General features: G+C 39.2%; 1 protein-coding gene across 5 annotated transcripts in view; it reads right to left on the bottom strand.

The window, feature by feature from the left end:
• The window catches only part of Vrk2 (VRK serine/threonine kinase 2), a 101539-nt gene extending 89649 nt beyond the window's left edge, over positions 1–11890 (bottom strand). Inside the window, exons 1-3 of one of the 5 annotated variants that reach the window (XM_063229438.1) lie at positions 11758–11855; positions 10244–10317; positions 9786–9926 (exon numbers count right to left, since the gene is read on the bottom strand). In XM_063229438.1, the coding sequence (XP_063085508.1) occupies positions 9786–9921 (136 nt within the window). In that variant the 5' untranslated portion in view covers positions 9922–9926; positions 10244–10317; positions 11758–11855. The other 4 variants (XM_013150072.3, XM_003467495.5, XM_063229437.1 and 1 more) reach the window with 4 other exon arrangements.
• Between the last annotated feature and the right edge of the window lie 2705 nt (positions 11891–14595).

The raw sequence follows: 14595 nt of genomic DNA, 5'->3' as shown, positions 1-14595 counted from the left end.
AAAACATATCACGGATGCTCTATGCCTTGAGCTGTCAATCTGAAAGAAAATGACACCGTTATAAGCATCATTACTAACAGATTTCTTAAATTAGCTGCCAATACTATCAATTACTTACTTTGCTGTTATTTTAGAAATGAGCTTGTCATAAGCACACCATTTGCCACTATTTTCTCTGGCTAGCAATAAACTCAAAGTGTTCTTTGACAAGGGGCATCAAACAGCAGAGCAAAGAAACCTGGGTTCCCAGGGAGATAAAGGCAATTATTAAAACTGTGGCTTAGCGATTACTTCACCTCTCTGGGCCTCACTATCATTCTTCCTAAATTGTAAAAAGCTTTAAATGAAGGCACGCGTGTGAAGCACTTAACACAGAGCTTGGCACACACTAAGGCAAAGATTTTAGTAGTTGATGATGAAAATGATGATTTCCTAAAAAGGATTTCAAAAACTAGTTCCAGCAGTCATCAGATGCTACAGACACATTTAACACATTGCCACTCTTTACCACTCAGGCTTTTATTCTTTTTCACTTTTCTGTGCCCTACGTTCATGGCCTCCACAGTGAGGCTCTGGTAACATTACTTCTAAGAGGTTCATTAGGTGAAGCTCAGAATGCCTGAAATGGAAGCTATGTTCTCCATGTGCCTCTTTCACACATCTAGAAGCTTCTGATTGCTTTTACTTGAAATAAATTTGCAGGAAGCTTCCTTTACTCCACACTAAGCATAGGAGAGAAAAATGGCCAGTGTCTCTGGGGAATAATTAACAAAAGACAGTTTGTTTCATCTTCATGATAAAATACAGCATCCCTACTAAAAGGCAAATTCATCATTCCCCAAAGTTAAATAGAATGACACTTTAAAAGTAATTCCAGCTGATTAAATTTAGGATTCTGAAAAAAATTAATTCATGAATACACTCTGAATCTTTCATTTGATTTTAAAATGTATAAATGTTCATTTAACTTTGAGCCCTTGCCTCTCAGTGTTCTATTCTGAGCTAGTCAAACAAGTGGTAGCAGGCATGCTGGGCTCAATAATACTGCCTCTCATATTTAAATACTCTATTTCACTTGGATTGCAAATTAAAGACAGTCTCCTGAACACTGACACATTTTTCAATGATTGATTTTGCAAAATGTGTTGATTTTTCCTACACTGTTTGCCTCGATGTGTGTCAACTTTGGCCTCCTTCTCTTGCTCTTTTGCAGCACGGCTGTCTCTTTGAAACCATTGTCTTTCCATATCTGTCTGACACAAAAAATGCACATTAGACCTCACGATTAACTGCACAGATAGAGAATTCTGGATCTGAAGCATAAAACAGGTTAAGCCCAGAAACCATAGCAAAAGCTTTTGACTATGTAAAAAAAAAAAAAAAAAAAAAAAAAAAAACCCTTAATCATACCTTTTCCAGACTTAGATTAAAAGATATTCTAGAGCTGGGGGTGTAGTATGGTGGTAGAGCCCTTGCCTAGCAGAGTAAGGCCTTGGATTCAATCTCTCCAGTACTGTCAAACACACCAAAAACAAAAACAAAACAAAACCCAATAATTTATTTTCTGTTAAAGTGTTTATATGCTTCAAAAAGTTGCTTTTTATGCATTTTTTATGCATTCTTACATGCCTGTAAGTTGCCCATTTAACAATAAATGTCAGCATTTTCCCCCAAAATATTTATACTTCTTATCAGGTCTACTTCAATTAGATGCTATTTGGAATTGTTTTTTCTAAACATAAAATTGATTAGTCTTTACATAAAGTCCCTCTTTTAATGTTCCCAATGATGTGTATTATCACAGTAGACTTTTCCCAATAAATCCTACAGTCTATGGATTGAGTATATGGCTTCCTGTATTTTAAAAATCTATTTGAAAAGTGAATCAACTAATAATTCTCTGCCCTCAAATTCCCCCAAATGTCTAAAATCTCAGTGCCTTACACACAAACCACATTACAGTATAAAATTTAGTCTCAACTTATGCATTAGAAACATTTGTCCTTCATAGATTAGTTCTAGTGTTAATTTACAAATGTTTTTTGGAAAATTTAGTCTCAACTTATACATTAGAAACATGATCTTTCCTTCATAGAGTAGTTCTACTGTTAACTTACAAATCATTTTTGGAAAAACTCAATATGGAAGGCAACATTTAAGCACGCAGACTCTTCACAAGGAGTTAAAAATGTAGTGTGTGTATACACACATGAGGCGAACACAGTACGCACACTATGATCATATGAAATAATGAGATGAGCATTATGAGAAAGCATGCTATGGGAACAAAGAAGTTATGGATCCCCCCTGCTGCCTCTTTAGCATGACAGAATTCTCATGAAGTCTACTAGCCATGATTTACTTCTACAACCAGCCCTAGCATCAGGGCTTCCAGCTTCCAGATCCACCAAGTTCCGGTAGTCTGCTGTTCGGCTGCTGTTTGCCTTTTTGTTGTATCCAGCTCCTCTCTACCTTTAACTGTACGTGTCATGTAGTTACCAGTGCAGTAAATACACCATATGCCACTACATCTGAATTTTGGGGAGCCCTGCAATGACTACCAGTGTACTTATTAACCATCCTAATGTTGTATATGAAATGTTAGTTGCTTGAAAATGGTGTTTCAGAATAGAAAAGAGGCGAGCAATAAAAGTAACCACATGAACTACTCTCAAAACTGGCCACGATACCTAAGCAGAGCAGGTTGGATTAAGGTCTGCACACGAGCCAAAGCTCAGAATTTCACTGCCTTTGTTGGCTTATGTCACTTCTTTAATTAATGTCACTTTCTCTGGTTTAATATCAGAGCAAGTGACAAGAGTGCTTCTGGATGAACTGTGTTTTCCGAGGACTGTATGGCACACTCTCCTGCAGTCTGACAGAGGGACGTGCCAGTTTTAGTTGGCAGTTACAATGCACCAGCTTTAGTTTTACTAGTTTAATTTGTGGCAGTTATATGTTTTGAATACGCTGAAGTATTCACAATGGTCTCATGGAATCTGTTCCATAAAGTTTACACAGTGGAAAAGCAAAAGCAATGGCTATAGGGCGATTGGGAAAAGCTGCTCTCGGCCACAGCTGGGCTAACAGGCATTCCTGTAAATGTAAGAGCGTTTAGAAGAAATGATTAAAGAGATCATGAGGGATGGCACCCTCTCTTTTTGGTTGGTGAGACGGGAGAGTGTTTCTGTAATGGGTGTGAGACAATCATAAGGAATATGATGGTTAGAGCTCAATTTTATGCCAAATCCATTATTCAAGAAGTAAAGTTTATATACATGATAGACATGAAATAAATGTAAGACTAGAAAGTCTTTTTACTTATGCAATGAATCAGTTTTAACATTCTAGTAAACTAAGTTTTTAATTGATAGAAAAACATCAGAAAAATATCTGCATTGATGAGAAAGGGCTAAACTTCTTCCTTTGGTTTGTTAAAGATCTTTCTATTTCAGGCTGAAATACTCTGAAGGTTTTTTTTTTTTTTTTAAATTTGGCATTTTTCCTTCATCTCCTCTTCTATACACTTTTGTGAAGCTCCATCAGCTCACGGAGAGAAGAGCAGCCACCATGGAGTTCTTCTAAACTTCGCCTGCCCTTTCTAAATTTAGGGTTCTTTACTGCAGCAGGCTGAAGATCTGGCTTTGATTGCACCTGGCTCTGCTGGAGAATAGAAATATTCATCTCCACTGAATGCATGCTGCTTAAGTGCTGGAGGCACTTGCAGGAGAGTAACTCTCATTGGAAACTTCATTACAATACTTTCTCTTCCCTGCGTGAAGAAGTAATTCTCATACACCAAAGATAGAATTTTGCCTGACACAACCACAGGAGTTCCTGTTTGACTTTCAAAATTAATCAACCTCTGAGCTGGAGTAGAAATGGCATGTCCTTTAACCTTAAGCACAAAAAGCTCTCAACAGACTGCAGTTTTTTACATCCCTGGATGGGAGTTTGGGCCCCTGATACTTAAACTTGATTCACATACTGGGTTTCTGGCATGCTTGTGCCCATACCCATCTGTTAGCCTGGCACAGTGCCCACTCAGAAGGTGTGATGCCAGTTTCAATAGGGCATAGGTGCCAATCAAAGATGGGCTTGGAGGGGCAGCATGCAGAAGGCAGCAAAAGCCAGCTCCTCTGCCAGAAGATCCTCCTGTTATCACATAATGCCAACGAAGGGCCACATGCTTCATTGCTTGGGATCACATTGCATCTGTAGATGTTTCTGGCCTTCAATGGATGTCTTTCTACAGAATCCTTTCCCTTGGAGATGTTAAATAAAAGATCAGTCCACCTATCTTTTAAAAAATACGTACAAGTCTTTAACAAGTGCTTTGAAATAATTGCTGAGTTTTCTGTCTTTTCTCCTAAAATACCTTTCCACATAGTGTTCAAGAAAAACGATGTCCATGTAATGAAGCTGTAAGAAAAAACATTCTGAAGAAGTATTAATTGTAAAACCAAGTATCTACATAGTGTAAAATGCATTAGCACTTTTGTATTGTTACGTACAGATGACTGACAAACTTCATTATCCAAATAGCTGATTTCTAGAGAATTCTCATTTAGTTTTAAAGTTTCTTAATTTTCTTCTCATTTATTTTATAAACACAGACATCTCTGTATTTTCAAAGGAGGAACATACCTCATACTATTTATTCCTCTTCTTCCTTAAGAAACAAAACCTAAAACACTTCAGAAGCAGAAGTCTATCCATATTTCATAAGGAAGCAAGAAACTCTCAAAAGCTGAGAGTTCTTTTATTTGTGTGGCAATAGAGGTGAGCTCATTTCATAGAGAATAAATGTCCCCACAGCAATAAGTTTCTAATTAAAAAGAAAAAAACCTTGACCATGGTAAACAGCTACAAGACACTAACAGGTAGAGGAGAGACCTAATATATAAATGCACAAAAATGAGGTAGTTTATAAACCTTCCCTAAGGCAAAAGACGGTAAAAATGTTGACATGAAGATGCATAATATAAAATACATTTAAAAAAACAAGGCTTTACATTTAAGAAAATGAAAAGCAAAAGTAAAAGCTGGGCCTTACAAGAACTCTTTTTTATAGAAAGAGCCCAAACTTAGATTTTTAACTTAGGGGTAAATGAATACTGTTATCACTTTAAAAAAATCAAAAATGAATTGCCTTATAAGCAGCAAATACAAAATTAAAATACATCTTGCAGAAACTTTTAATTTTTGTCTGTAAGTACAACAGTTTATTAAATTCACAAAATTCCAAGGGGTTCTTTGAAGAAAATATCACCATTATTATACTTCATCTAAGCTATTATTACATTATAATTTCCAGTAAAATTATCCTCATTTTCAGTTATTCTCCTCTGTTTGTTCCCATAATACCTGTCTGAAAGCCTTCTATAAAACAAAATAAGATTGTATATTGTAGTATGTAATGAAGCAATGTATGTTCCAATACCTCTACCATGTTGTTAGCATTATCACTGAATCCTCTAAATATTCTTCATATCTGAAAAAAATCAGTCTATTACAGCCAACTAAAACATAAAGCAAGTAAATAAAAAGTACATGCATTACTTCATACTTTTTAATTATGTTTAGTCATAAAACAAAATAATGTCTGGTAATTTCTAAAAATCTTTCCCCCAAAAGATTCTGTGTTTCTAAAGAAAAAATGTTTGGCTAGTAGGACAACATGGCCCTCAAAATATCTGAAAGTTAATAGTCTAAATACTATCCATGAATAGATGGTCTGGTTCTAAGGTTTCCCAACAGTTAATTTTAGCTAACATGTTGTTTTTTATAAAACGAGAATGGTAGCAATTTAGGGCCAATAACATGAGCACAATCTTTCAGCTGATGTCATGAGCAATAACCTTGTCTCAATTTTCCTTGTAACTAAAGTTACGTACCTGTCAGACTGCAGACTGGATTGACTGACATCTATAATTATGGAAGAGAACAAGCAATCCGATTCTTGTTGTTTAAGTACTCTAATCCCAGGCTCTATGCCCCAGGCAAATAGCTCTTGAACATCTACTCTGGACACTCAGTGGTCATTACTATGACCAACTTAAAAACTAAAACTTCCTGACATACCTATTTCTATAGCAAGTTTTCAAAAGAATATGGCTGAAGTGTATCACAAAGCTTTCTTTTCTAGATTTTACATAATTTCTGACAGGTATGACACAGGTTAAGTAAGAACTTTTTACCATCCATTATACTGTTCCGGTAAATTTTGGAAGGCAAATTTTGGAAGGCAAATAGATTAAAGTCGCTGAGTATATCACAGCATAAACTGTTCTGTAGACATTCTCTATGTTCTTAGTTTTACCACATTAGCAGCTAAATCCAATACAATTCCTGGAGACATAAACAGAAAATGCATCCAATGAAGGTCTTTATCACTATCTAAGCCACTGTAGCACCACACTTTTAGAATGAAAAATTAAAAAAAAAAATGGAAAACTGTAAATAAATAAATCACCTTCATTAACTGCTTACTAAGTTCCAAGTTCTTTAAAAATATTATTGAATTTAACCTACACAATTACTATTGTCCCAATTATACAAACTAGAAATAGACGCCAAAGGATTAGCAAGGAGAAAGTCATTCAGTTAATGGCTTACTGCAGCAAGGATTCAACTCAGTTGCCTCACACCAAAACCACTGCCCTGATTGATACAGCTCTCCCTTTGGGTTAGTTAGTTCTATGTTATACCTGCATTGAAGTACAATTCAAACCCTCAGTTCTTGTTCTTCCCTTAAAAGTTTGAGAGACTGTTTCATCATTTGATACTACGATGACAGCAAGTTTCTCCATCCCTGAACCAGTTTCCTTTTCCCCCATTTCTCTCCATACACAAAGAATCTCAGCTTTGTTCTTGTATTCAGACTCTTCTTTTCCCTCTTATAACTACTGCTGTTAGTGCCACAGGCACATTGTTTCTCCAAGTCAAGAGTAAACACCAAACTTCCCTACCCCTTCCCCTTACTGTAAGTTGCTGATTACTGGAAGGCCTGGCTATTAATTTTAAAGCTAGAGGACAGTTGTACATGCACAATGAGTTAGACAGAGCCAGTTGGTTTCCTCTCAGCCTTAGGCAACAAACGCTGATAAAGTGTCTGCAGTGTTAGCTCAAAAGAATAATACCTGAAAGAAAAGCAGCTACACACAAAATTATTACAGAAAACTTGACTTTTAACTGCTTCATTTATATACATAAAGTAGTGAGAATGTTGGTAAAATGCAGAAACAAAGTGGTTTCCTATGCATTTGCTTATACTGTTTTGAAAATCATCATTAAAAACTAAGTTTAATAAAATTGAGCTGCTTCTATAATTCATCTGCACCACTGCTGGTCGGATGTAACCCTGGGAACACAGGGCTTTATTATATAGTCTAAAATAACGGACACGTTTTTTAAACATTTCTTTCCCCAGTGGTACTTGCTTGCTAATCTTCCTATGGGCTAGGTTCTAAAATTCAAATAGCAGTGGATGAGCATAACATACAGAACTTCAAAATATGTTGTAAAACGAGTATTTTAAAAACTAAAAAATATGTGGCACACTTCCAGAGAAAGAAAAAAGGACTTTTCTGCATTTGAATAGGGACTACAAGACTAACCAAATATATTCCTTTCTCATAAAAGAAACCAAACAAGTAGTATATATACAAATGTGAATGTACACATGACTAGGTATTAGACATATTTCATCTTAAACATGCATCTGAACTTAAATATATATTAATGTAACTATTTACATTTTAAGAAGCAGAGAGGGGTAAGATCATTACAGTTAATGCTTTTCTCCAGTTCTCTGAAATTACTAAATTATTAAATTCCAATATTAGAAAACCAAAGGCATAACCAGTAAACTGTGACACCCAAGGCCATGGTTCAAGCACATCAAAAATACCTGTTTCACTCTGAATCTCTGGCCATGAGTCAAGACAATATATTACAGATCTTATATCTTCGCTATAGAAGAGGATTCACTAATATCAAGTCTCAAACAACATTTTATTCTACAAGAAATTCTAATCTTCTGCAACACCACATATGCACATAGGCTTTATCTACACAATTCCACACCATAGCCACTAACTCTGTGTGGCACTGGGTCTGTAACAGCAGAACTCCTTCGATTTTGAAGATTTTTGCTAAAAAAGTGAATTACTTCATTTTTATAAAACTGTCGTGTTGAATCAGGTATAGCACACAACTGTAATTCAGCCACTTGGGAAGCTGAGGCAGGAGAACAGTCATAAGTTTGAGACCAGTATGTGCTACATAGTAAATTCAAGGCTAGACTGAACTGTGAACTACATAGCAAAACTGTGAACTACATACAAACTACATAGACTTTCTCAAAAACACATGCACACACACACAGCCCAAAAACTCAAACTGGCATGCTGAAATGATACTATTCTGGATACATTGAATACAAATGCGTGTTATTAAAATAAAAGTCACCTGTTTACTATTTTTTTGAGGTTTCTATAAAACGTTAAATACATACATGGTTTGCAATACAGTCCTATTTTACACTGCCTGTGTCACTCAGAATTTTCAAGCAAGTGGAAATCCTTTGAATGGAAAAACTATCGTTTACTTAACCCATACATTTTTGGTGTTGATCATATCTTTCCAGTGGGACACAAGTAGTAATAAGCAATTGCTTGGTAACTGAATTTCATTCACACAAAACTGTACTCTTAATGTTTTATCACAAAACTGTATTGACTTTTCATGTTCCAGGAAATATGTATGTTTGAAAATATCTGAAGACCAACCAAGATTCCTCCAAAAGGAGGTCTTTCACCCATTTCTCCCCCAAGCGAGATCTTTTATCAACTTCTTAAACTCCTATAGAAATAATGTGAGTCAATAAATTTAGTCACTATGTTTTGTTTTTGTTTTTGACGCTGGAGACTGAAGCCAAGGCACATATTAATCACTCACTCTACCAAGGAGCTATACCCTGGCCACATGGTATTTTTTAAAAGTCATTAATATTTATTTTATTCATGGAATTCACTCATGCAATGAATATCTTCCTTATTCCACCATAAACTTAAGACTGGCTGAGGATGTAGTTCAGTGGTGGACTAACATGCAGGAGGCCCTGGGTTCAATCCCGCACAATGGGGAATAAAAGTCCTGAATGATCTGTTTCAAATCAGTGAAAATTCTGAATATTTAAACTCAGTTAATATATATATATATATGTATATATATATATATATATATACTCATCCAGAGTCACACACAGAACACAGAAAGTAATCTGAGAGTCTATTTTCTCAATTATTTGAAGGATGGTACCACTGTACACATAAGAGAAGTCAATTCATTTCATGCAATAAATTCTTTGAGTTAGTAAAGCTTAATTCTCCAATGGAACATAATTTAGAAATGATTAGATCTTTGTATTACGTAAATATTAATGATTAAAATTCACAAATGGAAAGTATTTAAATTTATACAGTTGCGGTTTCTGAGCTGTAAAATGCCATATTTCCAGGAAAATAAGTTCTCACAAAAAGAACATTAGCATTTTGTCTGGCAGATTGTGTAATTATGCTCTGAAAAGACTTCTAAGAGTCATTCAAACAAATATGGACAACAGGGAGAATGTCAGTCATGTCCTGAACATAACGTTTACTTCATATACTAAATGGTATCTTTAAATTACTTAATAACAATTTATAAATTCTGTATTACTTCAGTTTTGATTTTTAAAACATCATTAAGTCATTACTTGGTAATCTTCAGGTATATTTTACCTAAATATATCAATCCAAATCCTCCAGAGCCAATCATCTTGCCCAGCACCCACTGCTTTCCTTCAGTATCATCCAGAACCTTGCCTTCCGGAAGTGGAACAGGAAGTTTGTATTTCTCATTTCTTTTCAGGGGCATCACTTCTGTTGGCAGAAGAGATAAAATAGATGGTTTTAAAAAAAAAAAACAAAGGCAAAACTCTGTAGAGTTAAAACACATTTTCCAAAATATTTTCTATGGGTAATTTCTCCAGGTTCTTAGAACTTAAGATTCTGTAGCCAATTCACTTTGGAGAAAACAACCCACTATATTCAAAGTAGAGCTTCGCATACGATTTTAAAATCTAAGCGTTATTGCTACTAAAAAACATCCACATACTAATCTATTGAAAGTCACTTAAACCAACATTTCAAAAACTCATTGAGGAGTCTATAATATGTATTAACACTGCAGAACGCACCAAGGAGGTAGGTATAGGTCAGATACAGCGCTTGACTATCATGCACGAGGTTCGATAGGTCCTGGGTTCAATACCTGATGTAGGAAAGAAAAAAAAAATCTAAGGACAAAAATTAATTGATTTAATAGCCAGTATATGCAAATACTGCATTAAGAATGATATGGTAAAAAAAAAAAAAGGGGGCTGGGGATTTAGCTCAGCGGCATAAGTGCCTGCCTTGCAAGCAGGCAGTCATGAGTTCGATCCCTGGTACCAATAAAAAGGAAAAAGACAAAAAAAAAAAAAAAATTTAAAAGAATGATATGGTAAAGGTAAGGACTTCAGTCACTCCCAAAGAATATAATTTTCAGTCAGGAAGACACAGCCGATGGTGAAGTATATCACCACCACCAAGCATCTGACACTGAGCCCGGATTCAGCAGATATTCAGTAAGCAGGTTTCAGTTGAAGGCGCAAGGGATTTGCACAGAGGTACAGTTTAGTGGATTAGGCCATTAGGTAGTTTCCAGGCTGGTAGACTATGCTCTCAGCTTCTTGCCTTCTCATATTCCTTTCCACCTCATCAAAGGAAAAATAGCCTTGCTTTAGTGATTACCGCAGTACTGCCAACAATGAATGCACCACCTCCGTAGAATATCCATTGGACATTAGTCCCCACTGTAGATAGGTTAGTAAATTGCAAAATGGGAGATTTGGAGTTAAAATTTTCTTTGGGGAAAAAACATGTGGCTCCTAAACCTCAAACTAATTGTGAGTGTAAGCACGACTCTTTTAAGTATTTCTTAAAGTTTTTAATATGAGAATTACTTACAAACACATATACTGCATACTCTATATTAAAAAAGTAAACTTCTCTTCATAAAGCTTTTGCCATTTTCCGTCTGAGAAAACACCTGTTCCTTTTCCTGCGTTTCCTCCCCCTTCACTTTCTGCACCCAGTGTCCCCTTTTCTTACTGAACACCATCACCTAGATGGACCAGGGAGTTCAGCTGTCCCCTCCCGGCACAAACCCAGGAAAGCCGACTCTGCCTGCCGCACCCTGCCCGGCACAGGCGCAGGCGCAGGCGCAGGCTGACTGTGGGAGTGAGCACAGCGGCGCTCGGGAGAAGTTTGCAGACTGAAACTTGGCAGGGCGGGCGCGACGGAGAGAAGCGCGTTTCGGGAAGTGCAGTCCGGGGCAGCGGGGTGGACGGCGGAGCCACCCCGGGAAGCGCCCGGCCCGGCAGCCCTGCGCTCCCTCCCGCTCCCGCGCCTCGCGGGCCCGAGAGCGCGGCGCTCCGGCCGGGCCTACCCCGGGCCGCAGCCAGGCCGCTCCCGCCCGCTCCCCGCACCCAGCCCGGGCGAGGCCGCGCCCCGCCCCGAGTGGCGCGAGAGCCCAGGCGGCTGGAGACCCGCGGCGAGGCCGGCCCGGCCCGGCCCGCACGGAGGCCGCGAGCGCCGGCCCCCGCCTGACCCTGACCCCGGCCCGGCCCGGCCCGCCCCGGCCCGCCCCGGCCGGCGCAGGGAGACTGACCCGGCTCAGGGTCGCCGCCGCCGCCGCTTCCGCTGGGCCTCGGGCCGCGTGGGGAGGAGGCGGGCTCGCTCGCGCCGGCCGCGGAAACACAGCGGCCCCGCCCGGGCCCGCCCCGCTCCGGCCGCCAGCTGCCAGCCGCGGGCCGGGCGGGGCGCCGAGAGGTGCGGCGGGCGGAAGAGCGCGAGAGGCGGGGAGCGCTGTAATCCACCGCGCCGCCTGGGCCTGGGAGGCCGTGGGACAGCCGGTGCGCTGGAGTAGGGGCGCCTCGGTCTCGGGCCCTGTGCTGAGTGCCCCTGCGCCCAGCTCCATCCAGTCTGTCCAGCCGCGCTGACCCCCCGAGGAGAGGCTGGAGCCAGCTTTTAAGGCCCCAGAGACAGGTGGACCCAGGACCGGGTTCCAACATTGGAAAGTCTTTCAAGCAGACTTTGCTAAACTTCCTAGTGTTTGTCTGCGAGATAGAAACAGTCATTTGCTAGGTTATAACATTATTATTGGTTGTAAGATTATGGCCTTTAGAAATATATCGGGTTCTGACGCTGAAGTTTTCTGAGCTTATAGTATTTTCGAGTAGACAGTTGCTTTGAAAGCAACTATCACAAGTTATCAATATTCTACAGTCATTGTTTAGAATACAAAAATAGGAAAACACGACTGCCCTTTAATGACTTACATGGAATAAGGAAAGTGAAGCGTACTACTTACAGCAAACGATCACCAAAATGAAAGATGGCATTAAAACACATTTTTAAATGCTATAGATGTGAAAGCATTTAAAGCATTTTTAAAAAAGCATTTAAAAAAAAGAAATTTAGCCTATAGAGTAGTTGTGCCTTTTCAATAGCTGAATGCAACAATGCCTATTCTTATTTCCATAAAATACACATAAAAGGTGCAACTGGTTACCGCTCCTAACATCTACGTGGGGTATTCTCCAAATACTGGAATGTTCACGTTTCTTTTCCACCACTTTGTACATCAGTTTCTTTGAGGAAGATGAAGCTCAGGTTCCAGCCTCTAAATTATTCAAGGCTTCTCTCTTTCAGTAGGTTAGTAATCGTGTTCCTTCAGCCTTCAAAGTGTATTCAGAACCCCGTTCCTACTGCCGTCACCCTGATCCAAACCATAGTCTCTTATCTGGAGAATTTAGTAATTTCCTACTGCAGCTTCTAGTTTCTACTCTTCTGACACTTCAGTCTGTTTACAAAAAACAGCCAAGTTATAAGCTCGAGTTAAATAATTTGTGAATTTGAAACACATCAGTATTCTAACTCAGTTTAAATCAGTCCCTACTGTGACCTAAAACAGTATTTCTCAACTGTTGGCATTATTGATATTAGGCTAGAAAATTCCTTACTGGGAGACAAGGGTAGGTTTGTTGTTGTTTGTACCAGGGATCGAGCTCAGGACCTCGCACTTGCCAGGCAGGCACTTATACCAGAAGCTAAATCCCAGGCCCCGGGGTAGGTTTCTTAAGGAAGTGTCAGGAGTTAGGATAGCCTATTCATTGGGACAGACCAGGGCAGCAGAAGATTCCATCATCTGTAAGAACATCCATTTTGAAACTTAGGAATTATTTCAGAAATTTAATATTTAATATTTTTGGAACATGGGTGACCATACATAACTGACTCCTCAGAAAGTAAAACTTCAGCCAAGGGACAGCTACTGAATGTTAAGTGTATAACAGCTATGTGACTGTGTGTTCATATCCCTGATAATTACGTAAGAGAAATTTGTATTTTGTATCCATACAAAAACTTACGTGTGGGTTGTTAGCAGCTTCATGTTTATTTGACTGACAGTTTATAAAGGTTTCAGTCCATAGTTTGCTGGCTCGAAGGCAGGGTGTCATGGCAGAGGGACATCGCAGAGGAGAAATAGTCCATGGCAAACAGGAAAGACAGCAAAGCAGTAAGTGACAGAACTGTGGGGGACCGGTGGTGGCTGAAAAGATAAGAAGTACGAAATATAAATGACCTTTATTTTGAGAATGTGGGGAGAGAAACCCCCGATCCCCTGGGGCACGGCATCTCCACCCCGTCCGTGATCTCTCTGTGGAACATGTGGAGTGGGGGCCTCTATGTAGCTTAGGTTAGGGGTGGTGCCTGAGGGGGCATTAGGGATGCACAGGTAGCCATTGGCACTAGTTTGATGCCAGAGGTAGATTCCTAGGGGTGGGGGAGATAGAGCCCCTTGGCTTTACCAGCTACAGTGTCCTGTCTGGGCCAAAACTCTTTCAGAAAGCAGTTATTTCTGTCCCTCCATTTCATTCACCTGCCTTTTGGATGATGCCACTCACCTAGAGTGAGGAACCATCAGTCCCAGTGTCATACTTTTTTTTTTCTTTTTTCTTCTTTTAAAGAAAGTAAAATTTGCCAAAACAAGGCAGAACAGAGCAAATCAAAACAATGCAGCAAAATTGGTACAGAATTTCAAAGCAGGATACCAGGAAAACAACAACAGCTACCATAGCTTGTTATCTCTACGATAGTTGTCCATTCCATCAGATAGAACAAAATCAGGCCAAAACAAAACAGTAAGACAAATCAAAACAGAATGTCGAATAAAGCAAAAACAATTAATCAGAACAAAGCAAACCGTGAAAATAATATTGGATTTCAAAGAGAAGATGGAAGGAAACCCCCATATTTGCTGTATTGCTTGTTGTCATCCTCCCAGGAATGCTCAGACCGCTGGCGCCAGGCCTGCAAAATCAACCAAACAATATAAGCATTTGGTTACTCTATGTACCTTAGTTGCTATCAACTCAGCCTGTCCTCTGAACCACCCAGTTGCTTGTGGAGGGGCAGGGACGGGAGATGGGAGACACACAGACAG

This window comes from Cavia porcellus, unplaced genomic scaffold (assembly GCF_034190915.1).
Source record: "Cavia porcellus strain 051 isolate PalLab524CR breed Dunkin Hartley unplaced genomic scaffold, mCavPor4.1 scaffold_18, whole genome shotgun sequence".
NCBI classification, from domain to species: domain Eukaryota; kingdom Metazoa; phylum Chordata; class Mammalia; order Rodentia; family Caviidae; genus Cavia; species Cavia porcellus.
This window is presented reverse-complemented; position numbering and strand designations above follow the sequence as displayed.